This window comes from Triticum dicoccoides, chromosome 6B (genome assembly GCF_002162155.2).
Source record: "Triticum dicoccoides isolate Atlit2015 ecotype Zavitan chromosome 6B, WEW_v2.0, whole genome shotgun sequence".
Classification (NCBI taxonomy): Eukaryota; Viridiplantae; Streptophyta; class Magnoliopsida; order Poales; family Poaceae; genus Triticum; species Triticum dicoccoides.
This window is the reverse complement of record NC_041391.1, coordinates 237,285,697-237,313,561: the sequence shown is the minus strand read 5'-3', so window position 1 is coordinate 237,313,561 and position 27,865 is coordinate 237,285,697. Positions and strand designations below refer to the sequence as shown.

The window sequence follows — 27,865 nt, the reverse complement described above, 5'->3', positions numbered from 1 at the left end:
CTAATCCTCACTAACACAGTAATATGTGCTTATCCAGACTACCAAGGTACTTGACTTTACATGCTGCCAGACAGAATTCATGCTGCCATGAACAAGCACCGCTCCCACTTCTTTTGGGAAATAGCTGGACTGAAGAGATCTTAGTCAATTGGCTGGCAGCGCACCACCCTAAAGTGGATCTGGAAGTTGTACCAAGATGACAGGAGCCTCTAGAAAGATATTCGTTTCAGCTAAATATCCCGAGGCCTCGGATATCTACTTCTGCGTTGGGGCAGGGGGGTCTCAATTTCGGAAAAGCATCGACCGCATTAAATATATCTTCAAGCTCGGTGCTAAGCATGCATGCAGTTAACGACAGCCAACTGACGCTTTTTTCTAGATGGATTGGTGGCATGGTGCAAGCCCCTTGAAATACCGGTTTCCCCTGTTGTTTAACATTTGTTCCAACCCCTCGTTCACGGCTGATTAGGCATTTAGAGGTGATGGCTAACATATCCATTTTCACCGCTCCTTCAGCCATGATGAGCTCCTACCGTGGGAGGCGCTTCACTCAGTGATGGAGCAGGTTCAAATGGGTTCCATTGACAAATCCATGTCCTGGGCACTGGAACCTTCAGGGATTTTCTCGTCCAGGTCACTCTACTCTAGGATTTGCCAAGAAGTGGCTCACTTGAAGGATATGTGGAGCGTCGATCGCCTTTAAAGATCAAGATTTTCACTTGGCAACTTGCCAGAGATCGTCCCCCTTGTACTGACCAAATACTTAAGTATCACGGGCCGTCCTGTGCGTTGTGTGGTGAGGAGGAAAATGTGCTGCATATCTGTCCTGTCACCTTGCACATTTCATGTGGAGTGGCATCTGTCAGTTGCTTGGGTGCGACTGGGATCTGGCTAAATTTACGGGTTTCTTTGCTGTCCTTGAAGGCTTTCATACTGTTATTTGGCTTTATTAATGCATATTTTGTTTCGTCCAATTACTATGATTAACCGGAGCGTAACTATTCCTTGGATATCTTACAGGAAATCGGTCCGCAGATCCCTTAACACCAAAAGATCGCATCGCTCGTGCAAAGTCTATAGAGATTAGGCATGAAAGGTCAGAAAATGCAATGAAGCCTGATGCTCAACATAAGAAGTATACCCCTCGACCGGAAATGGATCTGATAGCCAAATGTCATCTTCTTCTGCACAAGGCAAGGGTTCAGGGGTTCACCGGGCTCTGAGAAATCGATTTTTTTTATACCGCATAAACGTGTTGGCTAAATCTCCATTTCGAAGTCATACTCAAACTATGAACGCGAAATAATGAAGCACGCAGCGGGAAAGAAAGAAAAAAGGTGGAGCGTGCCAACCTGACTCCGGAGTTGGGCGTCGCGGAGCTTGGTCTCGATCTCTTCGGCGGTTGCCGGCGCGTCGGCGCTTGACTCACGCGCCTGGAGGAGCCTCCTCCTGATCCGCCGCGGCACCCTGGCCACCGGCGAACCCTCTTCCGCCGGTATGTCTAGTGCCACCGCCTCCGGTACCGTCATTCGCTCCGCCCGCCGATTCCTGCGCAGAACAGATTCCGCCGGAGATCGCACGAATTCGGCCGGGGAATCGGCTGTCGCCGTCGTTGCTGTTGCTGCTCTTTTGGGACTGAAATCCGCAAACCAGCCTTCCACGCACACACGCGGGCAAAAGAAAAGGAGAATGAGAACACCACCGTCGCCAAGATTCGTGCACGATCCGACGGGACAGAAAATCAGCCTGAAGCCAAATAAAAAACAGATGGCTGGAAATTAAAAGCATCTCCAACGGCCGCGCTGGAAAACACAGATTTTTGCGCGCGCAGCCGCTCCGGGCGCTCCAGCGAAGGTGCAAAAAATGCGCGCTGCATAAGTAGTTCAACGCGCGGGGCGAAACGACATCGCGCGCCGCTTATTTCGTGCGCCCGCTTCCGCGCGCTACACACTCGAGCGCCGCGCCGCTTTCTCCCCGCCCATACCGCCGCCGGCGAATTCGCCCGGTGGACGGCAGCGCCGACATCCCCCTCACCTCTTCCTGCCCCCGCGACCCCTTCGCTGCCGTCGCCGGCGCAAACCCTAGCGCGGGGAGTTTTGGCTTCGCCTCCGCCGGTGCTCCTCCAAGCACCGGTGTCGCGTGCGGCCTTTTCATGCTGTCATGGGTGGACGCATGTCTTCCGGTGTGCCTCACATACCTTCGCATGATGCCGTTAGAGATCTTGCCAACATCTTCCGAGCTTCCCATGATGAAGCGGCGCAACACAATGAAGAGGAGGAGGAAGAATCGTCAGGATGAAGAATCGGAGGAAGAGGAGGACGAAGACGAGGATGATACATAATTATTGACTTACCATTTGTTTGTGTGAACTTTTATGTTATGAACTTGGTTGCATGATTTTGAACTTGGTTGAATGATGATGTGATGTGGCATGATTTTAAACTTTTACGTCACGAACTTGTATGGATGATTTTAAACTATGCTATATCACCATATTGTCTTCAAATTGAACATATTACAAAACACCGGCTGCTCGCGCGCGCTGTAGTTTAGTGCGCTAGAGTGTAGTGCGCTAGAGCGCCGCGCACGCGTATTTTTTGGCAGCGGTTGCTGGAGCCAGCGCTCCACTGCGAGCAAAACCTGACCATTCCGGCGCTGTAAACTGTTTTTTAGCGCGCCGCGTGGTGCGTCCCGTTGGAGATGCTCTAATGAAAGTTCTAAAACTGTTGAGAACCGACATCAATGAAGCGGCTTTAGCGAATCGTTGTTAGGAAACGTAGTTAGCGGTTATTAGTGTCCAAGCATCGTACGGACATACAGGCGCCTCTTTTTTATACAGACGCTTTCACAGTGCGTCTTAAATCTTGTATAAATATGTGATTCTCAATCAATGAAAGTATCAGATCATTCGTACAACCACTTTTATCTTTACACGTTATCAGCACTGCTCTGCCGAAAGAGAGATAGTGCCATCACCGGGAAGGAAAAGAAAAGGTAGGTCATGGCAGGGAGAAACCTGTCATCTGCGGCTTTCGCTTTCGCTCGCTTTATCCAAAGAGAGAGCCGTCGCCTTTCCCGCACTCCTCGCCACCGTGCCGCACGTCGCCGTCATGGCCTTGGTGTAAGGAGCGGCCCACGTCGCCGCTTCTTCGCCTGGAACCACCGCCAGAACCGTCGCCGTCATGGCCTTGGTGTAAGGAGCGGCCCACGTCGCCGCTTCTTCGCCTGGAACCACCGCCAGAACCGCCGCCGTGGATATGCACGCCATGGCAACCACCCTGTGCACCAGGCTGGGCCTTCCGCCACGGCCACTACTGCAAATGGAGAGATACCTGCAATGCACCAGGCCGGGCCTTCGGCTCCGGCAGTCGCCAACGAGTACGTCGGACACGCGACTACACCAACTGTCTTCTCCATCCCTCCGATGGAGTGGTTGCTTGCAGGGCCATCGGCGCCGTTTCTCGGAGAAGAGGAGATGTTCCCTTGTGAACTCGCGCCGCCACCACTGCCCCCGTACTGCCTGCAGCACGAGTTTGGACCGTGCCCAGCGCGTACGGGCGCACAACCGCGGCTGCCGTCACCGACGCCGTCGGATGAACTGCCGGAGCACTTCTTCCCTCCTGGATACGGTCCTGTCCCGGATCTCCCGTCTCCGACGCCGGCAGCAGTGGAAGTCCATGCCTACTCCACCGTCCCCGATCTGAACATGGCCATCAAGAAGAAGAAGAGGAGATGAAAGGACAGGGCTCGTCGTCGACGCCGCCGCCGCCTCATTCATCACCGGCGACACCACCCCTGCCTCCAGCGCCACCCCTCCCTCCCACACCTCCACCGGAGGCGCGTCGGATACTGCGGCAGTTCGCCGCGGCCATGGCGCAAAACCGCGCAGCCGTCCGGGGCGCGTGGTCGCCGGCGGCCCTCGGCCTCACCGGCGCCCCCGGGGCGTGCAGCAGCGGCGGGGGTCGTGCGGAGATGCGGGGCACACCCCGCCTCCCTTGAAGACGACGCCATGAGCAGAGAAGAGACGGTGTGGTGAGGTGTTGTGCCAGATCAAGCAGAGAAGTGGGGAACGGGAGAAGCGGCGCTGTGTGGGAAACCCTCGTGCGTGCTATCCTTATCCTTCTCTCTGTCGGTGCATGGGCCAGCCCAAGTCACGTACGTTCTCACCAAACAGGCCTACAGGCCAAGAAATCCAATAAATGGCTGCTGGCGCTGTGTCGTTTCCAACAGGAAATAGCCATAGTGTATATATTGTACAGCAGCTTGTTCTTTCTATATGAGATTAGTTTTTTATTGTATTAAGAACCTCTGCTTATCATATTCAGTACTGTATTATAAGTGTGAATATTTAGACTATGTATCGTCTAACATAAAGTCTCAGACTATGTGTACATATTCTATATGATTGCTTCAGCATTTTTTTTAGAATATGTAATTCTTATGTACAACAATTTTATTTTACAATTCAAAATTTGGGATCACAAGGCAGATGAGGCATCTACTGCACTTTGCAGATTACCCTCATCGCTGAAAGATCTACATTTTGCCTTTTCTATTTTGGCAAAATGACTATCTTCGAGTGCTCTCCCAAATATACGAAATTGATGTGACTACCTCGAATTTTATACTTGCAAATCACAAGGTAATTGTGTGATCTACTGCACCAAATTGCAGACTATCCACTCTTGTTGTAAGGTCTACATCTAGTATTTTGACAGATGACTACCTTCAAAGTGTTTTTGTAAAATGTAGTATGACACAAGGTAATGGACATATGAACATCTACTGGTCAAAACCAGATTATGCTCTCCATTACTGTGAGATCTACACCGCAATGGTGACTATCTTCAAAGTGCCATATACATAAAATGAGGTCTACACATATAAGTATAAAGCATCAGCTATACTTGAAAATTTTGCTTCTTCGAAGCATTTGTTGTACTTATATTTTACTCTCATAGTAAAACTAAAATTATGCATGATAATACCATGCAGGAAATGGCTGGCGTCATGAACAGAGAATTTCATGAACTTGAACTAGATGGTAGTAACTATTTACCATGGGCTATGGATGCAAAGATAGCCCTTGAAAGTCGTAAACTCGGTTCCACCATCATCACACCCATTGAAGGCGCCGGAGAAATCCCCACGGCAGCCAAATATACCGCTTTAAGTTTCTTAAGGCACCATCTCCATCCGGACTTAAAGTCGGAATATTTGATGGAAGAAGATCCACTAGTTTTGTGGAACTCTCTCAAGGAGAGATATGACCAACAAAGAGCAGTTATGCTGCCAGAAGCACAGAGAGAATGGTCCCTCATAAGGTTCCAAGATTTCAAATCTGTGGCAGCATATAACTCTGCAGTTCACAAGGTTAACTCAAAACTAAGGTTTTGCAATCAAGCAATTTCCGAAGAAGACCTTATTGAGAAGACCTTGTGCATTTTCCACCCCTCAATGAGAGTACTACAACATCAGTATCGTCAACAAAAATACAAAAAGTATTCTGAGCTCATATACACTTTACTTCAGGCTGAGAAACATGATGAACTTCTCATGAAGAATCATCAGACACGCCCAACGGGCTCAATGCCACTCCCTGAGGCACATGCTAACACTCAGTTTACTAAAAAGTATGGGGGCAACAAAAAGAATTTCTTGAAATTCAATGGAAAGTGGAAAAGGAACAACAAGCAGAAAAGCGTTGGTCAATCTAAAGGTAAAGGTCACTTCAAGAAAAATGACCGAAACACCAACTCCGAGATTTGTCAAAGGTGTGGATGTACTAACCATCGTACTAGCAAATACCGAACTCCCAAGCATCTAGCGGATTTATATCTCAAATCCATCGGGGAAGGCAAACAAGTTCATGGAAAAGCAGAAGCTCACTTCAATGCTTTACAACAAGAAGAGAACCTTGAAGTTAGCCCTTCTCAAAGAGCTCCTCAGGAAACAAGGAAGAAGGATGAAGATCTTCTTGATGTCGACAACATGATGGTGGAATACACCCAAGACGCATACGGAGATCTCATATAATCTCCACATCACTCATTTGATGTTATCAGCTATTTTATTGTAATAATGGAAGTTATAATTTGTATAACTCTAAGTAGAATAAAGTCCTACGGACCAACCATATTATGTAATTCAGACACAATGTCATATTTATATTTGTAAATGTAATATGAATACTTTGTATGTATTTATATGTGAGTAATGAATAAAATTTCATCCTAAAATATTCTCTCACTCTATATAGATTTTACGGGAAAATAATCCAATGGAAGAAGAATTATGTTTGGTGGACAGTTGTACCACTAACACAATATTAAGGGAAATAAAATATTTCCAAACTCTAACTAAGAGAAAAGGGAATATTATGACCATCGCCGATCGAGATGCCTCGATTATTGGTTCAAGACGAGCCACACTCGTTCTACCTATGGGTACTACAATTGTAATTGAGGATGCACTCTTGTATCCTGAATCTACACGAACCCTTCTAAGTTTCAAAGACCTCAGGTCAAATAATTTCCATCTGGAAACAATTTCTGAAAATAATTTTGAATATTTACTTTTAACAAAGAGTACTGGGTCTGAGAAACAAATTCTTGAGAAATTCCCCTCTTTTTCATCTGGATTATATTACAGTTATACAAAACCCGTTACACATGTTGCGTACAAAATAATTTTTCAAGACCTTGATAAATTCAAGACTTGGCATGATCGCCTAGGTCATCCTGGCATAGGGATGATGAGAAAAATTATTGACAATTCTATTGGTCACAGCCTTCCAACTAAAAACTTCCCTAAATCATCAGATTTTGTGTGCACTACATGTGCAACTGGGAAATTAATTATAAGACCATCTCATCTTAAAGTAAAAAATGAGTCACTTAATTTTCTTGAACGCATTCAAGGAGATATATGTGGTCCAATTCAACCACTATCGGGACCTTTTAGATATTTCATGGTACTCATAGATGCATCTACTAGATGCTCACATGTGTGTCTATTGTCCACACGAAATCATGCTTTTGCCAAGATAATTGCTCAAATTATCAAATTAAGAGCAAATCATCCTGAAAATAGGATAAAAACAATTCGAATGGATAATGCCACTGAATTTTCTTCACGTGCATTCAATGACTATTGCATGGCTATGGGCATTCATTTAGAACATTATGTGCCATATGTTCATACACAAAATGGTTTGGCTGAATCTCTCATCAAAAGAGTAAAATTAGTTGCTCGACCACTATTATAGAATTGTAATTCACCAGCATCTTGTTGGGCACATGCGGTATTACACGCCGCCGATCTGATACAAATCAGACCAACTGCATATCATACAACCTCCCCGATACAGATAGTACGTGGCACTCAGCCAAGTATTTCCCATCTGCGAAAATTCGGTTGCGCAGTATACGTACCGATATCACCACCGCAGCGTACAACCATGGGCGCCCACAGAAAACTAGGGATCTATGTGGGTAATAATTCTCCGTCAATTATAAAATATCTTGAACCTCTTACAGGGGACCTGTTTACTGCCCGCTACGCCGATTCTATTTTTGATGAGGACCATTTCCCGGCATTAGGGGGAGAATCAAACCACAAAGATGCCAGGAAATCGATTGGAATGTAACAGGCATCCAGTCCTTAGATCCACGTACTAAAGAATCTGAAACTGAAGTTCAGAGGATTATAGATTTGTAACACATTGCAAATAACCTGCCAGATGCATTTACTGACCATAAAGGTGTCACTAAATCACATATTCCCGCTGTTAATGCACCAGAACGAGTGGAGGTACCAAGTAAAACCACTCAAAACCCAAATGAGAGTAAGAGGGGGAGAAATCTGGTTAGCCGGAATATAGCTTCTCAAAAGCCTCCGAGGAAACAGAGGAAATCAAATCCTCTACCAGTAAATGCAATTCAACCTCAAGTTGAAGGACACCAATCAGATGCTCAACATCTAGAACCCAGCATAAATGCGCATACAAATATAATAGCTGGGACATCGGAACACCATGACTCTATTGTTGTGGGAAATCACATAGAGTCTGAAGGTATAAAAGAAATTTCCATAAACTATATAGAATCAGGAGAATCATACAACAGAGAGACTACAATTGTCGACATATATTTTGACTCCGAAATTGCCAAAACCCTTCAACTGGATCCAAAACCAAAGACCGTCAGGGAGTGCCTCAAGCGTCCTGATTGGCCTAAATGGAAGGAAGCAATTGAGGCAGAACTGCGCTCGCTCAATAAAAGAGAGGTATTTTCCTCAGTAATACCTACTCCTCGTAATGTCTTCCCTGTGGGAGCGAAATGGGTTTTTGTTCGGAAAAGGAATGAAAACAATGAGATGGTGAGATACAAAGTGAGGCTTGTAGCACAAGGGTTCACGCAGAGACCCGGCATCGATTACGATGATACATACTCTCCTGTTATGAGTGGAATAACGTTTCGATACTTAATATCTATGGCAGTACAAATGAGTTTATCTATGCAGTTGATGGATGTAGTGACAGCATACTTATATGGGTCACTCAAATCGGACATATATATGAAAGTCCCTGAATGACATAAAATGCCGAATCCAAAAGCAAATCGCAACGCATATTGTGTAAAATTACAAAAGTCACTCTATGGCTTAAAACAGTCGGGTAGAATGTGGTATAACCGACTAAGTGAGTTCCTTATTCAGAAAGGCTACTCAAATAATGATGATTGCCCTTGTGTATTTATAAAGAAATCCTCAAATGGATTTTGCATCATCTCTGTGTACATTGATGACATCAATATCATTGGGAGTACACCTGATACAGAAGAAGCACGCAATCATCTAATGGCGGAATTTGAGATGAAAGATTTGGGAAAGACCAAATTCTGCTTAGGCTTACAGCTTGAGCACCTTCCCTCAGGAATTTTAGTATACCAACCTGCTTATATTCAAAAGGTTTTGGAGAAATTTAATATGGATAAATCATATCCAACCAAGACACCCGTGGTTGTCAGATCCCTTGATATGAATAAAGATCCTTTTAGACCTCGGGATGATGACGAAAATATATTAGGACCCGAGTTCCCATATCTCAGTGCCATTGGTGCGCTAATGTACCTTGCAAATTGCACCAGGCCTGATATTGCATTTGCGGTAAATTTACTAGCTAGACATAGTGCTGCTCCAACAAAACGTCATTGGACGGGAGTAAAGAATATCCTTAGATATTTACATGGCACAAAAGATCTTGGTTTATTCTATCAGAAAAACCAAGATATGACTATGGTAGGATATACTGACGCTAGCTATCTATCTGATCCTCACAACGCCAGGTCACAGACAGGTTTTGTATTCTTATATGGTGAAACTGCTTTTCTTGGAAGTCAACAAAACAGACTCTTGTAGCAACTTCCACTAATCATTCTGAAATTATTGCATTATTTGAAGCATCAAAGGAATGTGTATGGCTTCGCAGGATGATTAACCACATTCAAACTGCATGTGGTGTTGGTTCATTAGGATCACCAATTATTATTTATGAAGATAATGCAGCTTGTGTTGCTCAAACGCAAATGGGTTATACAAAAAGTAATATCACAAAACACATTTCTCCTAAGTTGTTCTATCCTCATGCATTACAGAAAAATGGAGAAATTGGTATTTTGCAAACTAAATCATGTGACAATCTAGCAGATTTGTTCACAAAGTCTTTACCAAATTCAACATTCCAGAAATGCATTCATGGAATTGGTATGAGATGACTTCGAGATTGAAGGAAATATGCCCTAGAGGCAATAATAAAGTTATTATTTATTTCCTTATATCATGATAAATGTTTATTATTCATGCTAGAATTGTATTAACCGGAAACATGATACATGTGTGAATACATAGACAAACATAACGTCACTAGTATGCCTCTACTTGACTAGCTCATTAATCAAAGATGGTTATGTTTCCTAACCATATGCACGTGTTGTCATTTGATTAATGGGATCACATCATTAGGAGAATGATGTGATTGACATGACCCATTCCGTTAGCCTAGCACTTGATCGTTTAGTATATTGCTATTGCTTTCTTCATGACTTTTACACGTTCCTGAAACTATGAGATTATGCAACTCCCGTTTACCGGAGGAACACTTTGGGTGCTACCAAACGTCACAACGTAACTAGGTGATTATAAAGGAGTACTACAGGTGTCTCCAAAGGTAGGTGTTGGGTTGGCGTATTTCGAGATTAGGTTTTGTCACTCCGATTGTCGGAGAGGTATCTCTAGGCCCTCTCGGTAATGCACATCACTATAAAGCCTTGCAAGCAATGTGACCAATGAGTTGGTTACGGGATGATGCATTATGTAACGAGTAAAGAGACTTGCCGGTAACGAGATTGAACTAGGTATTGGATACCGACGATCGAATCTCGGGCAAGTAACATACCGATGACAAAGGGAACAACGTATGTTGTTATGCGGTTTGACCGATAAAGATCTTCGTAGAATATGTAGGAACCAATATGGGCATCCAGGTTCCGCTATTGGTTATTGACCGAGAATAGTTCTAGGTCATGTCTACATAGTTCTCGAACCCGTAGGGTCCACACGCTTAACGTTACGATGACAGTTTTATTATGAGTTTATAAGTTTTGATGTACCGAAGTTTGTTCGGAGTCCCGGATGTGATCACGGACATGACGAGGAGTCTCGAAATGGTCGAGACATAAAGATTGATATATTGGAAGCCTATGTTTGGACATCGGAAGCGTTTCGGGTGAAATCGGCATTTTACTGGAGTACTGGGGGGTTACCGGAACCCTCCCGGGGGTTATTGGGCCTACATGGGCCATAAGGGAGAAGAGTAGAGGAGGCAAGAGGTGGGCCGTGCCCCCTCCCCTCCCTAGTCCGAATAGGACAAGGAGAGGGGGGCGGCGCCCCCCCCCTTCCTTCCCCTCTTCCTCCTCCTTCCCCCTTCTCCTACTGGTCGGTCGCCTCCTCCCCCTGGCTCCTTTATATACGGGGGCGGGGGGGGGGCACCCTAGACACATAAGTTGATCTATGGATCGTTCCTTAGCCGTGTGCGGTGCCCCCCTCCACCATATTCCACCTCGGTCATATTGTCGCGGAGTTTAGACGAAGCCCTACGCCGGTAGAACATCATCATCGTCACCACGCCGTCGTGCTGACGGAACTCATCCCCGAAGCTTTGCTGGATCGGAGCCCGGGGATCGTCATCGAGCTGAACGTGTGCTGAACTCGGAGGTGTCGTACGTTCGGCGCTTGGATCGGTCGGATCGTGAAGACGTACGACTACATAAACCGCGTTGTGCTGACGCTTCCGCTTACGGTCTACGAGGGTACGTGGACAACACTCTCCCCTCTCATTGCTATGTCATCACCATGATCTTGCATGTGCGTAGGATTTTTTTGAACTTACTACGTTCCCCAACAGTGGTATCAGAGCCAGGTTTTATGCGTTGATGTTATATGCACGAGTAGAACACAAGTGAGTTGTGGGCGATACAAGTCATACTGCTTACCAGCATGTCATACTTTGGTTCGGCGGTATTGTGAGATGAAGCGGCCCGGACCGACATTACGTGTACGCTTACGCGAGACTGGTTTCACCGTTACGAGCACTCGTGCTTAAAGGTGACTGGCGGGTGTCTGTCTGTCTCACTTTAGCTGAATCGAGTGTGGCTACGCCCGGTCCTTGCAAAGGTTAAAACAACACTAACTTGATGAACTATCGTTGTGGTTTTGATGCGTAGGTAAGAACGGTTCTTACTAAGCCCGTAGCAGCCACGTAAAACTTGCAACAACAAAGTAGAGGACGTCTAACTTGTTTTTGCAGGGCATGTTGTGATGTGATATGGTCAAGACGTGATGCTATATTTTATTGTATGAGATGATCATGTTTTGTAACCGAAGTTATCGGCAACTGGCAGGAGCCATATGGTTGTCGCTTTATTGTATGAAATGCAAACGCCCTGTAATTGCTTTACTTTATCACTAAGCGGTAGCGATAGTCGTAGAAGCAATAGATGGCGTAACGACAATGATGCTACGATGGAGATCAAGGTGTCGCGCCAGTGACGATGGTGATCACGATGGTGCTTCGAAGATGGAGATCACAAGCACAAGATGATGATGGCCATATCATATCACTTATATTGATTGCATGTGATGTTTATCCTTTATGCATCTTATCTTGCTTTGATTGACGGTAGCATTTTAAGATGATCTCTCACTAAAATTATCAAGAAGTGTTCTCCCTGAGTATGCACCATTGCCAAAGTTCGTCGTGCCCAGACACCACGTGATGATTCGGTGTGATAAGCTCTACGTCCATCTACAACGGGTGCAAGCCAGTTTTGCACACACAGAATACTCAGGTTAAACTTGACGAGCCTAGCATATGCAGATATGGCCTCGGAACACGGAGACCGAAAGGTCGAGCGTGAATCATATAGTAGATATGATCAATATAATGATGTTCACCAATGAAAACTACTCCATCTCACGTGATGATCGGTTATGGTTTAGTTGATTTGATCACGTGATCACTTAGATGACTAGAGAGATGTCTGTCTAAGTGGGAGTTCTTAAGTAATATGATTAATTGAACTTAAATTTATCATGAACTTAGTACCTGATAGTGTTTTGCTTGTCTATGTTTGTTTGTAGATAGATGGCTCATGCCGTTGTTCCGTTGAATTTTAATGCGTTCCTTGAGAAAGCAAAGTTGAAAGATGATGGTAGCAATTACACGGACTGGGTCCGTAACTTAAGGATTATCCTCATTGCTGCACAGAAGAATTACATCCTGGAAGCACCGCTGGGTGCCAGGCCTGCTGCAGATGCAACTGACGACGCTAAGAACGTCTGGCAGAGCAAAGCTGATGACTACTCGATAGTTCAATGTGCCATGCTTTACAGCTTAGAACCGGGTCTTCAACGACGTTTTGAACGTCATGGAGCATATGAGATGTTCCAGGAGTTGAAGTTAATATTTCAAGCAAATGCCCGAATTGAGAGATATGAAGTCTCCAATAAGTTCTACGGCTGCAAGATGGAGGAGAATAGTTCTGTCAGTGAGCATATACTCAAAATGTCTGGGTATAATAATCACTTGATTCAACTGGGAGTTAATCTTCCAGATGATAGCGTCATTGACAGAATTCTCCAATCACTACCACCAAGCTACAAGAGCTTCGTGATGAACTATAATATGCAAGGGATGGACAAGACAATTCCCGAGCTCTTCGCAATGCTAAAAGCTGCGGAGGTAGAAATCAAGAAGGAGCATCAAGTGTTGATGGTCAATAAGACCACTAGTTTCAAGAAAAAGGGCAAAGGAAAGAAGAAGGGGAACTTCAAGAAGAACGGCAAGCAAGTTGCTGCTCAAGAGAAGAAACCCAAGTCTGGACCTAAGCATGAAACTGAGTGCTTCTACTGCAAGCAGACTGGACACTGGAAGCGGAACTGCCCCAAGTATTTGGCGGATAAGAAGGATGGAAAGGTGAACAAAGGTATATGTGATATACATGTTATTGATGTGTACCTTACTAGAGCTCGTAGTAGCACCTGGGTATTTGATACTGGTTCTGTTGCTAATATTTGCAAATCGAAACAGGAACTACGGAATAAGCGAGCACTGGCGAAGGACGAGGTGACGATGCGCGTGGGAAACGGTTCCAAAGTCGATGTGATCGCGGTCGGCACGCTACCTCTACATCTACCTTCGGGATTAGTTTTAGACCTGAGTAATTGTTATTTGGTGCCAGCGTTGAGCATGAACATTATATCTGGATCTTGTTTGATGCGAGACGGTTATTCATTTAAATCAGAGAATAATGGTTGTTCTATTTATATGAGTAATATCTTTTATGGTCATGCACCCTTGAAGAGTGGTCTATTTTTATTGAATCTCGAAAGTAGTGATACACATATTCATAATGTCGAAGCCAAAAGATGCAGAGTTGATAATGAGAGTGCAACTTATTTGTGGCACTGCCGTTTAGGTCATATCAGTGTAAAGCGCATGAAGAAACTCCATATTGATGGACTTTTGGAATCACTTGATTATGAATCACTTGGTACTTGCGAACCGTGCCTCATGGGCAAGATGACTAAAACACCGTTCTCCGGTACTATGGAGAGAGCAACAGATTTGTTGGAAATCATACATACAGATGTATGTGGTCCAATGAATGTTAAAGCTCGTGGCGGATATTGTTATTTTCTCACCTTCATAGATGATTTGAGCAGATATGGGTATATCTACTTAATGAAACACAAGTCTGAAACATTTGAAAAGTTCAAAGAATTTCAGAGTGAAGTAGAAAATCATCATAACAAGAAAATAAAGTTTCTACGATCTGATCGTGGAGGAGAATATTTGAGTTACGAGTTTGGTTTACATTTGAAATAATGCGGAATAGTTTCGCAACTCATGCCACCTGGAACACCACAAAGAAATGGTGTGTCCGAACGTCGTAATCGTACTTTACTAGATATGGTGCGATCTATGATGTCTCTTACCGATTTACCGCTATCGTTCTGGGGTTATGCTTTAGAGACGACTGCATTCACGTTAAATAGGGCACCATCAAAATCCGTTGAGACGACGCCTTATGAACTGTGGTTTGGCAAGAAACCAAAGTTGTCGTTTCTTAAAGTTTGGGGTTGCGATGCTTATGTGAAGAAACTTCAACCAGATAAGCTCGAACCTAATTCAGAGAAATGTGTCTTCATAGGATACCCAAAAGAGACTGTTGGGTACACCTTCTATCACAGATTCGAAGGCAAAACATTCATTGCTAAGAATGGATCCTTTCTAGAGAAGGAGTTTCTCTCGAAAGAAGTGAGTGGGAGGAAAGTAGAACTTGATGAGGTAACTGTACCTGCTCCCTTATTGGAAAGTACTTCATCACAAAAATCAGTTCCTGTGACATCTACACCAATTAGTGAAGAAGCTAATGATATTGATCATGAAACTTCAGATCAAGTTACTACTGAACCTCGTAGGTCTACCAGAGTAAGATCCGCACCAGAGTGGTACGGTAATCCTGAAGTCATGTTACTTGACCATGATGAACCTACGAACTATGAGGAAGCGATGATGAGCCCAGATTCCGCAAAATGGCTAGAGGCCATGAAATCTGAGATGGGATCCATGTATGAGAACAAAGTATGGACTTTGGTTGACTTGCTCGATGATCGGCAAGCCATTAAGAATAAATGGATCTTTAATAAGAAGACTGACGCTGATGGTAATGTAACTGTCTATAAAGCTCGACTTGTTGCGAAAGGTTTTCAACAAGTTCAAGGGGTTGACTACGATGAGACTTTCTCACCCGTAGCAATGCTTAAGTCTGTCCGAATCATGTTAGCTATTGTTGCATTTCATGATTATGAAATATGGCAAATGGATGTCAAAACTGCATTCTTGAATGGATTTCTGGAAGAAGAGTTGTATATGATGCAGCCATAAGGTTTTGTTGATCCAAAAGGTGCTAAGAAAGTGTGCAAGCTTCAGCGATCCATTTATGGACTGGTGCAAGCATCTCGGAGTTGGAATAAACGTTTTGATAGTGTGATCAAGGCATATGGTTTTATACAGACTTTTGGAGAAGCCTGTATTTACAAGAAAGTGAGTGGGAGCTCTGTAGCATTTCTAATATTATATGTAGATGACATATTATTAATTGGAAATGATATAGAATTTCTGGATAGCATAAAGGGATACTTGAATAAAAGTTTTTCAATGAAAGACCTCGGTGAAGCTGCTTACATATTGGGCATCAAGATTTATAGAGATAGATCAAGACGCTAAATAGGACTTTCACAAAGCACATACCTTGATAAAATTTTGAAAAAGTTCAAAATGGATCAGACAAAGAAAGGATCCTTGCCCGTGCTTCAAGGTGTGAAGTTGAGTCAAACTCAATGCCCGACCACATCAGAAGATAGAGAGAAAATGAAAGATGTTCCCTATGCTTCAGCCATAGGCTCTATCATGTATGCAATGTTGTGTACCAGACCTGACGTATGCTTAGCAATAAGCTTGGCAGGAAGGTACCAAAGTAATCTAGGAGTGGATCACTGGACAGCGGTCAAGAACATCCTGAAATACCTGAAAAGGACTAAGGATATGTTTCTCGTATATGGAGGTGACAAAGAGCTAGTCGTAAATGGTTACGTCGATGCAAGCTTTGACACTGATCCGGACGATTCTAAATCGCAAACCGGATACGTGTTTTTATTAAACGGTGGAGCTGTAAGTTGGTGCAGTTCTAAACAAAGCGTCGTGGCGGGATCTACATGTGAAGCGGAGTACATAGCTGCTTCGGAAGCAGCAAATGAAGGAGTCTGGATGAAGGAGTTCATTTCCGATCTAGGTGTTATACCTAGTGCATCGGGACCAATGAAGATCTTCTGTGACAATACTGGTGCAATTGCCTTGGCAAAGGAATTCAGATTTCACAAGAGGACCAAGCACATCAAGAGACGCTTCAATTCCATTCGGGACCAAGTCCAAGTGGGAGACATAGAGATTTGCAAGATACATACGGATCTAAATGTTGCAGATCCATTGACCAAGCCTCTCTCATGAGCAAAACACGATCAGCACCAAGACTCCATGGGTGTTAGAATCATTACTATGTAATCTAGATTATTGACTCTAGTGCAAGTGGGAGACTGAAGGAAATATGCCCTAGAGGCAATAATAAAGTTATTATTTATTTCCTTATATCATGATAAATGTTTATTATTCATGCTAGAATTGTATTAACCGGAAACATGATACATGTGTGAATACATAGACAAACATAACGTCACTAGTATGCCTCTACTTGACTAGCTCATTAATCAAAGATGGTTACGTTTCCTAACCATAGGCATGTGTTGTCATTTGATTAATGGGATCACATCATTAGGAGAATGACGTGATTGACATGACCCATTCCGTTAGCCTAGCACTTGATCGTTTAGTATATTGCTATTGCTTTCTTCATGACTTATACACATTCCTGAAACTATGAGATTATGCAACTCCCGTTTACCGGAGGAACACTTTGGGTGCTACCAAACGTCACAACGTAACTGGGTGATTATAAAGGAGTACTACAGGTGTCTCCAAAGGTAGGTGTTGGGTTGGCGTATTTCGAGATTAGGTTTTGTCACTCCGATTGTCGGAGAGGTATCTCTAGGCCCTCTCGGTAATGCACATCACTATAAAGCCTTGCAAGCAATGTGACCAATGAGTTGGTTACGGGATGATGCATTACGTAACGAGTAAAGAGACTTGCCGGTAACGAGATTGAACTAGGTATTGGATACCGACGATCGAATCTCGGGCAAGTAACATACCGATGACAAAGGGAACAACGTATGTTGTTATGCGGTTTGACTGATAAAGATCTTCGTAGAATATGTAGGAACCAATATGGGCATCCAGGTTCCGCTATTGGTTATTGACCGAGAATAGTTCTAGGTCATGTCTACATAGTTCTCGAACCCGTAGGGTCCGCACGCTTAACGTTACGATGATATTTTTATTATGAGTTTATAAGTTTTGATGTACCGAAGTTTGTTCGGAGTCCCGGATGTGATCACAGACATGACGAGGAGTCTCGAAATGGTCGAGACATAAAGATTGATATATTGGAAGCCTATGTTTGGACATCGGAAGTGTTCCTGGTGAAATCGGCATTTTACCGGAGTACCGGGGGGTTACCGGAACCCTCCCGGGGGTTATTGGGCCTACATGGGCCATAAGGGAGAAGAGGAGAGGAGGCAAGAGGTGGGCCGCGCCCCTTCCCCTCCCTAGTCCGAATAGGACAAGGAGAGGGGGGCGACGCCCCCCCTTCCTTCCCCTCTTCCTCCTCCTTCCCCCTTCTCCTACTCCAACTAGGAAAGAAGGGAGTCCTACTCCCGGTGGGAGTAGGACTCCCCCCTTGGCGCGCCCTCCTTGGTCGGCCGCCTCCTCCCCCTGGCTCCTTTATATACGGGGACGGGGGGGGGCACCCTAGACACACAAGTTGATCTACGGATCGTTCCTTAGCCGTGTGCGGTGCCCCCTCCACCATATTCCACCTCGATCATATCGTCGCAGAGTTTAGACGAAGCCCTGTGCCGGTAGAACATCATCATCGTCACCACGCCGTCGTGCTAACGGAACTCATCCCCGAAGCTTTGCTGGATCGGAGCCCGGGGATCGTCATCGAGCTGAACGTGTGCTGAACTCGGAGGTGCCGTACGTTCGGCGCTTGGATCGGTCGGATCGTGAAGACGTACGACTACATCAACCGCGTTGTGCTAACGCTTCCGCTTACGGTCTATGAGGGTACGTGGACAACACTCTCCCCTCTCGTTGCTATGTCATCACCATGATCTTGCATGTGTGTAGGATTTTTTTTGAAATTACTACGTTCCCCAACAGAGATTTGCAAAGTTCAGGGGGAGAAATCTCCTGAAAATATAATCCTTTTAGTTATCAGCAGATAATGAATATTGTACTCTTTTCCTGTATGAGTTTTTCCAATAGGTTTCTCACAAGAGGTTTTTAACGAGACAATTAAATACAAGTGTTAATGTATGCCATATCATATTTCTCCTTATATTTTTCCTACTAGGTTTTAAAGGAGTTTTTCATGGCACATCTGATTGCACTCTTTTCATTATGAGTTTCTTTGAAATTTTTCTCATGATGTTTTTAATGAGGCAAATATCTTCATAAAGATTATATGCTATACTTTCTATTTTTCCTATGAATGTTTTTAAAGGAAAGTATCTAAAGCATGTTTATTGTTCTCTAACTTACTAATAATTTTCTCTTTCTTTGAAGGTTTTTCTCATATGAGTTATCAAGAGACAATAATCTCTATATGTTGCATCATTTTCTCCTTATTATTTTTCCCACTGGGTTTAAAGGAGTTTTAGCAACATATCTATACCATTCTCCTCATATTTTTCCACCACAGGGTTTTTGGAGGAGACTCTCAAGAGATGAATGATAAATATACAAGAAGCTTTCAAAGATGAATCAAAAGAAGAGACGTTGTACAAGGGGGAGTGTTGAGAACCGACATCAACGAAGCGGCTTTAGCGAATCGTCGTTAGGGAACGTAGTTAGCGGTTATTAGTGTCCAAGCGTCATACAGACGCATCTGTCCGTACATGCGCCTCTTTGTACAGACGCCTTCACAATGCGTCCAAAACCTTGTATAAATATGTGATTCTCAATCAATGAAAGTATCAGATCATTCGTACAATCATTTTTATCTTTACAAAAACAAAAACGGGATAGTTGGCAGTTGGCACGGAAAAGCTATCTATTTTGACACCCACAAAAAACATATCCGACGTGGCATATTCATCTCCCTGCTCACCCCCCGCACCGCACCCCAGGCATCTTGATCGCTTTCTGGTGGGAGGGAAGGGACGGTTACCGGTACGGGAAACGCCGAAACGGGAGTCCGCCAATTTCCGGCGCGCGGGAAAATTTCCCGCACTTGCGCTCGCGCCTCTATAAGAAAGAAAGAATCGCGTCACCACGGTCTCCTGCTCCACTTCCCCCACTTCCGCCGCCTCCCACCGAATGCGCCGCAAGAGGAGGGCTAGGGTTTCCAGCGACAGCGACGGCGACGACGTCGAGATGAACGGCCAAGAGCCCGCCGCCGCCGCCGACGCGCAGAGCAAGAGCCTCTACGAGGTAATCCCTCCGTCCAGACCCTAGGGCTTCGGATCCCGGCGATAGCGTTTGATCGAATCCCGCACGGATGTTTCGGAATCGTGGATGAACAGTAATGGCGTCGTATGTACGTTTGTTTGATGTTGCCGCCCGTCCAGGGCTGTCCGTTGTTAAGTCAGGTGCTCCCTTGGTAGGAATTTCTCGTGGATCTCCATGCTAATCGCTCAGGTGTGAGTAGTATTTGGGTATTGTGATTAAACATGCGCACACAGGAGGTTTAGCCCCGAGATATGGAGTCCTATGATCTAGTACTAGTTACCTGCATGTACAAACCTGGACACATATCTTTCCCCTGCTGTCATGACATTTTTTTTCACACAAAACAGTAGCCTAGTGAACCGCAGTCAATTCATATCAAAACCGGACACATGCCCATTTCGGATCCAAAATATGCCCGGGGTTAAAGGATCACATGCCGCACATATTGGTTAGTAAGTGTGCTAAAGGGCTTTTATCCTTGCCCTGTTTCTGGGGTCAAGCAGTTATGTGGCTGGATGTGAAAGGGAGATGTTTGCTTGGGATTTTGGAGTTAGGATCTGCTGGGCTGCTATATATATGTCGATCCAGGAACATACCATTGTTCAGTTAAAGGTGTCAATTGTCCTGTAAGTCATATGTTAGCGAATAGGAATATTTTTATTCATTTTATGGATCAGAATTCAGACCTCACTTCCATGAGGTATATAAAGTTTCTGTTTCATGCCCAGTTAAACCAAGATATAATTTTTTGTTACAAGAACTAAAGCTGCACCGTACTTGCATTCATGGTTTCTTCTCAAACATCATCACTAGTTTCTTGATTGCTGCAAATTTGCAGTCAGTTGGTGGATACAACTTGATTGCACTTACTATGGTAGAAAACCCAGGTTTAAATAAACATGCAGATGAGCTGCAAGGGTACATGCAGTCCATGGCAATGACCTCAAATGGGGTTAAGTCTGAATTTCTACAGGAGTACTTTAATAAACAATTGTTATGCTGATATGCTCCACTTTGTTGATCTCATAGTATGACCTACATCTCATTTAATATGCCTTGTTTTTTCCTTCTGTGTGCAGATATTAGGGGTTGAGAGCACAGCTTCACAACAGGAGATAAAAAAGGCATATCACAAGTTGGCCTTGCGTCTTCACCCAGATAAGAATCCTGGAGATGAGGTAGGATTTCAACTCTGAACCTTTGTTGTGCAGTAAATATGTACCATGTATCTGAATTGAAATGCTATGTGTTGTCAGGAAGCCAATGAAAAATTCCAGCAGCTGCAGAAGGTGATATCTATTCTTGGAGACCAGGAGAAAAGGGCATTGTATGATGAGACTGGAATTACTGATGATGATGTGAGCACCTAATCCTAGCAATTTGGTTTCCACCTTTTAAGTTTCTGTGTTATATTCTTGAATCTTTTTCCCTTGTGTTAGGCACTGGTTGGAGAAGCTGCAGACAATCTCCAAGCGTACTTCAGAACAGTGTACAGAAAGGTATGTGTTTGCTCCATGCCAGTGAGAAACTTGCGTTGTCCATTTGCTTATACAATGCATCATGAACTTGCTTTGTCTAAATTATTCTCAGGTCACAGAAGCTGACATTGAAGAATTTGAAGCTAAGTACAGAGGGTCAGACTCTGAGAAAAAGGATTTAAAGGAACTGTACACAAAATTTAAGGGCAACATGAACAGGTGATTGATGCTGGATTAAATGTTTGCTCCAAAGCTTGATAAACTGCAACTGATCAACTGTGTTTCATTTCTTTTTTTCTAACTCTCTGCCTTTTTGTGCAGACTTTTCTGCTCTATGATTTGCTCAGATGCCAAGCTTGATTCTCACCGCTTCAAAGATATAATTGATCAGGCAATTGCTGAAGGTAAATAATCATATGCTGTTGCCACTATGATTTTTCCATATATAATTGATTTTTTGTCCCATTTTCTTCTACAATCTACAATGAGGTGCTAGTAAAGTGCTTGATTTTACATGTTTGACTCAACCGGCTCCTCAAAGCTTCTGTATGTGCAATTATCTTACCGTCTCCTTTCTTTGTAGGCGAGCTGAAGTCCACCAAAGTGTATGCGAAATGGGCTAAAAAGATATCCGAGATAGAACCACCCACAAACCCATTGGAGAGGAGAGTGAAGTAAGTTACCCTACTAGCATTTATCTGTCAATGCAAACACTTCACTCCAGTTTGATCCTCTCAAGATACTAGTCGCTATCACCTGCTTATGTAAAGTCTGCACTGTTTTGTCTCCTGAAACTGCCATAGGAAAAAGAAGAGCCAGGAGAGCGACCTCATCCTGGCGATCTCGCAGCGCAGGGAACAGAGGAAGGAGCGGTTTGACTCTGTTCTGTCATCTATAATGTCCAAGTGTGACGACAACAAGGCGGGCAGCTCAGAGCCCACGGAGGAGGAGTTTGAGCGTGCTCGGCAGAGGCTCGAGAAGAAGCGCGCCAAGGGGCGCAAATGATATGAATCTTGACATGCATGCAGGTCAGGCTACCTTGGTCGTCAGGCCCTTCGAGAAAAAATGGGTGTTGAGTGGAGTGGAGTGGAGGGATTGTGTCGCAACTCTAGTGTCGCTTTGTTTTATGAGTGGGCGTGTGTATAAGTAACTGAATGCAAGTGTGGTGTGGTTTTGGATGTGAACAACTGTGGAAGTGTCCTGTCCCATGAATGAAATGAAATCCTCGGCATGCCGGCATGGCCAGGTGATAGTCTGTTTAATTCGCGTGTGATCAAAGTGGTTTTGATGCCTGCCGAAGGGAGGTGTGAGACGACAGGTTGTGGGTATGAATTATTACTATCAACTGATCAAACTCATTGATACGTGTGGTACTACTATTTTCTTCCTCAAGGGCAAGGGAATCGTTTGGTAATCCAATTCAATTGATCAAACTCATTCCATGGGTTGATTAATCATCATATTAGATAGTTTGATTTTGATTAATCAAGCTGGTACTATGTATGTAGTATCCAGTTTATCTTAGACAGTTCGATGTTGATGTAGTGTTAATGTAGTAGGTAATGGACTGTTTATGATTCTATGTATGCTGTTAATTCGGTAACGTTATTTAATTATGCAATGAAGTAGTTAAATTTGTGTTTGAAATTATTCTTTATCATCCCGCAAGAAAAAAAAGAATTTTTTATCAAGAAATTGTGTTTGATTTTTTTTGGGGATCATTTTGTTTATGAAACACCGATGGCGCAGTTTTTCATTTCAATGAGAGGAGTTCTACATAAAACTACTCCCTTTGTCCCATTATGTAAGACAGACGTCTTACATTCTGGGACAGAGGGAGTAGAGTATAGAAACAACAACAACAATTATTGCGCTGCAAACAACATCAGCAGATGTGAGGTGATCATTCCGACTCTAGTGGTCGCTCTGGTGGGGACATGATCTTGCGGCGACTCGCCTGGGACCAAATCAATACTTCATCATGCATTGAGTTGAATCCATTATTGATAGGGGATATCATATCACGTGCCTGAAAATTCTTGCATTTCTTTCTTTCTAGGTGAATCACCAGACCACCACGATGTCGTTCCATCCCATCTTGTTGGACGCAACATTGATGGTGTTGGCCCACCAATCAACAAGGCATGATGTCGCGGACGTTGGCCCCAAGGTTGCAAGTAGGTTGCAGCTGCGTAACATGAGGCCCCAAAGAGATTGGACAAAGGGGCAGCGAGCCAACATGTGAAGGAGAGTCCTCGTCCGCCGTGCGGCACAGGCAACAAACCGGATCGCGAGGCCATCCCTTCTTAAGTTTTTTGCCATCAGGCATTTACCCAGAATCGTAAGCCACGCAAAGATACACCACTTGAGCGACGCGTCAGCTAACCAAAGCAGCTGTTGTCCGTTGAAGCGAGTGCCCCCCTCGAATTGCGCAGCATAGGCGGTAGTAGAAGAGAACATGCCGTTGGTCGTCCACCTCCAAGTCATTGAGTCAGCCGTATCATGCCGCAACCGCACTCTCGCGACATCACCCCAAAGTCTGGCAAACTGTGCAATTGCCTGTGGAGGAAGGCGAGGCAGCAGGCGTGATGCCCCCGATTCAATCGTACACTAATCATGCACGCAAATGTGTACGACCAAGATCAGAGACTCACGGGATGATATCACAACACAACTCTAAACACAAACTAGATGAATGATGGCGCGCGTTGCTGCGCCCATTCCTTTGTTCAATAGAATGATATGGTATTTTTCATGTATTCATAGTTACATTAAATGTCAAGTCATTAGAAAATTAAGAAAAGTAATAACTTTAACTTTCTGAATAAACACAAAGCAACAATTGTTTTCCATAGGATAATACCATGAAACGTAAATCTGGTGTTGTAAGATCATCAAAGTCACATGTTTCCATGCTCAACCATGACAAAACAGCGATACAAATATTTGTTAAGATCTGTAGGGTACAAGTACTTAAGAAAATTTGGATAGTGGAATGTGCAAACTGGGTGTATGCATACATATATAAACTGAAAAAGGAATTGTAAACTGAGAACATGCAACTGATAATGACATGAGCCAACAAAAAATGATGTTACTAAGGCAACTACTTTGCTCATTATCTGTAGAGCATAGCATAGCTAAGACAGTGGTGAATCCGTATGGTGTAGTATCTATGATGGCATCAACTATCATCATGTACAACACAACTATGTTGTAAAGTATATTATTAAAGGCAAGCAGAATGAAAGTAGAATTATATCTTGACCGAGCAAGGTAGAAAATAATGTTCCCTCCAATCTATAATTAGTGTCGTGGTTTTAGTTCACCCTCTGATCCATAATAAGTGTCTTGGTGTTAGTTTAAATTTGATTTAATACCATGACACTTATTATGGATCGGAGGGAGTAGAAGAATCACCAAAGTAAAGACAAAATGCAGATGAGTAGCCCATTGCACATGCATCGTAGCCCATGTTAGTTATGTAAATGACAACCCAAATAGAAGTCTGACGGTCAGAAATAAGATAGCCATATGCAGCTCCGCCTCAATTATTTATTATCCTTAAAGAGGTCTACAGGTATAACCTAAATACGAATCAAGACTACTTTTAACTACAGAATCGCCTCCAGATTTGTCACCAGTTCACCCCTCAGATAGGTTCAGAATTCAGTCATATCTTCAGACTTGACTTTGCTTTTTTCTGAATGCACATATATGAGATTATTTTTGGAATAAATCCTCCAGCGCAAAATATTGGAACATAATAGCGATAACGGTGATTGTAATGTTAATAAGGTGGACTGGTCGAGTACTGATTTGGTGAACGAAAAATTCTGAAAGCTATAAAAGACGTATTGTCTTGAAAATTTGCATATCTGCAATGTTAGAGAGATCAATATGTGATAACTACCAACTGTGATTTCTCCTCCCTCATCAAATTTAGTTTCTTACTCGTGACTTTCTTTCTGATTTTACATCTGAGGATAACCCAGTCCGAGATTTTTTTTAAAGAAATGCCATGGACAAACAGAGAAAGGCATGCTTCTGTATGGGTGATATTCTCTCTGCGGCTGGCAATGCCTGACTGGTGCTATTGCTGCTCATCAAACATTACTGTATTGTGCCTGCAGAGGCAGCCTAGGCCTCAAGCAGTCAAGCTGGACAACACCGAGGAAACAACTGACTAAATTCTAGCACAAAAGTGAAAAATAGCGTACACTTCAAAATATGGATGAGGTTCGAGCTCTATCATCATTTTTGGTTCTAAGCATCAATAAAAACACGATTGTAGAAGAAATAGGCTCACCAGTCAAGCAGCAGCCCCCAAATCAGCTCACCCGCCGGCGAGAAATAGGAGGTCTGAGTGATGGGCAGCCACCACCGATGGGAGAGCCCCTGGCTGCCGTGGACAGCGGGCCTGGAGCAAGGGGCCATAGCCTTATATCCACTTGCAAAACAGTGGCAGGAAATAGGAGACGCCCCTATCTCCTCTTCTCTTCTTCCTCACCTCGGACGTGCGGGAATTGGAATTTGTAGTGGCAACAGATATTTTTTGAAGAACAGGGAATCTTTTCCCCGGTTCCATTATATTAATGAAACCAAGTTCAGATCAGATTCAGTTATTACATAAGCTCACTAAGGGGAGCAGTTCAGAAAAGAAGAAAACGACGGCTAAAAGCCACTACAAAGATAAGCAACCGGAACACAGGCACCGCTAGTTTCAGATGCAGATTAGCTCCTGGGATGCCTTGCGCGTTTTCAGCGGCGGTGCAGTCACCGCCTGAGGGGACCAGGCAGCCACCAGTGTCGAGGTCGGGCTCGACAACGATGTAGCTTCTGAACGCTTCTTGGGGGGCGACAGGAAGCCCACCGCGTCGTCTGAGATCTTCAGCTTGTCCCATGGAGTCACCAGCGGGGCTCCAGCGAGCTTTGCGATCAGCCACCGATCATCAGTGGGTGTCTCAGAACGGTCGCTAGGTGTGTTGAGAAGGCCTCCAGCCTTTCTGCCACCCCACCCGAAGACAGGATCACCCAATTCTTGATTGTTCTTAGAACCAGCCTCATCACCTGCTTAATGGATGTCCACATGGTGTTATTGAAAAGCATAGAGTTCCTATATTTCCAAATACACCAAAGTACAGCAGCATTGGCCGTGTTGAGAGCAGAGTGTTTTTTGTCAGCAACCCAGAATCTGGCCACTGATTCAAAATCAGTCCCAGTATCCACCCTGAAGTGATTAGAGACCAGAGGCCAGATCTGTCTAGCGACCATATAGTCAAAAAACAAATGCGAGCATGTTTCGGCCTCATAGCAGAACACACACTCAAGTGGCTTAATAATCTGTCTTTTCCTAAGGTTATCCCTGGTCATTAGCTTGTTGTTGGCCAGGAGCCACAGGAAGACATGGATTTTTGGTGGAACTTTTAATTTCCACACCGAGGGTACAAAGACTGGTTGCACCCCCCTAAAATTAATCACATGGTAAAGCGAGCTAGTGGAGTAAACCCCCCTGCTCTCTAATTGCCAGACAAGGGCATCGGTTTCATTGGTAAGGGTCAGGCTACTAGCTATCTCCACTAACTGATACCACTGTTCCATGAGTCTATCATCAAAATTCCTTCTAAAAGTGAGCTTAAGTTGTGTACCATCCCACACTTCCTTGACACTATTGGTTTGTTCATTACAAATGGAGTAGATAGGCCAGAATTGCACTGCTAGTGGGGAGGTACCAAACCAGGTGTCTTCCCAAAACCTAACTTTTTCACCCGACCCAACTTTCCACCTATAACCAAGTTTAAGTGCTTGGATAGTGGTCTTCAGCCCCTTCCAGAATCTGGAGGCACTAGGGGATAGATTAGGAGCGAAAATATTAATCTTACCAGACATGTATTTGTGATCAAAAATCATTTTCGAAGGTTTTCCTTCACTCTCATAGTATCTCTTCACCCAGGAACCTAGTAAACACAAGTTGACATCTTGGAGGTTTGGGATTCCCAATCCTCCAAACTCTTTCTTCATACACACCATGTTCTAGTTGGCAAGATGGGGTTTCCTATGGCCTTCAAAATCATTCCATAAACAGTTGGCCATTTAGAGTTGATCATCTCAATGGCCCATTTGGGGAACTTAAAGAAGGATAGAAGATAGATTGGAATACTGGCTAGGCAAGCCTGGATCAGAATGAGCCTACCTTTATAAGAGAGGAGCTTACCTCTCCAACCAGCAATTCTTTTCATAATTTTATCTATGAGAGGTTGGATATCCTCCCTCCTAAGCTTGTCATGGTGCAGGGGGATGCCAAGATATTTAATAGGGAAGGACCCCCTTTACAATCTAGGGCAGCTAGAAAGTGTAAGAAGTCAGAGACTTCCATGTTAATTGGTATCAACTCACTCTTAGAGTAGTTGATCCTCATGCCAGAAACCTGCTCAAAACAGGTGAGGATAGTTTTGAGGTTGGAGGCATGGGTAAGGTCATTATCTAAAAAAAGCAGGGTATCATCAGCATACTGCAGACAAATGATCCCTCCATTGCAGACTTCCGCACATAATCCAGCAATCAAGTTACAGCTAGCTGCTTTGGACAGCATCCTGGTCAGCACATCTACTACTAAGTTGAATAGCAATGGGGAAAT

General features: G+C 44.0%; 2 protein-coding genes and 1 long non-coding RNA gene across 3 annotated transcripts in view; 1 reads left to right on the top strand and 2 right to left on the bottom strand.

Annotated features, from left to right (window-relative positions):
* Window positions 1-1,661, bottom strand: part of LOC119322879 — a 7,520-nt gene extending 5,859 nt beyond the window's left edge. The window contains exon 1 of the mRNA XM_037596416.1: window positions 1,353-1,661. Coding sequence (XP_037452313.1) covers window positions 1,353-1,529 — 177 coding nt within the window. The 5' untranslated portion in view covers window positions 1,530-1,661. The remainder of the gene's footprint in view (window positions 1-1,352) is intronic.
* Window positions 1,662-19,475: 17,814 nt separating this feature from the next.
* Window positions 19,476-22,490, top strand: LOC119323387 (chaperone protein dnaJ 6-like). Its single transcript, XM_037597033.1, has 8 exons — window positions 19,476-19,732; window positions 20,830-20,928; window positions 21,007-21,108; window positions 21,190-21,249; window positions 21,341-21,447; window positions 21,550-21,632; window positions 21,812-21,902; window positions 22,032-22,490. Exons 1-8 carry the CDS (start codon window positions 19,619-19,621, stop codon window positions 22,231-22,233), a joined length of 858 nt encoding a protein of 285 aa, XP_037452930.1. The 5' UTR covers window positions 19,476-19,618; the 3' UTR covers window positions 22,234-22,490.
* Window positions 22,491-23,096: 606 nt separating this feature from the next.
* Window positions 23,097-26,231, bottom strand: LOC119326341. The gene is made up of 2 exons (XR_005157924.1): window positions 25,538-26,231; window positions 23,097-25,388 (listed from the first exon to the last, which is right to left on the bottom strand). It is a non-coding gene; the product is annotated as an uncharacterized LOC119326341 (long non-coding RNA).
* Window positions 26,232-27,865: the final 1,634 nt, after the last annotated feature.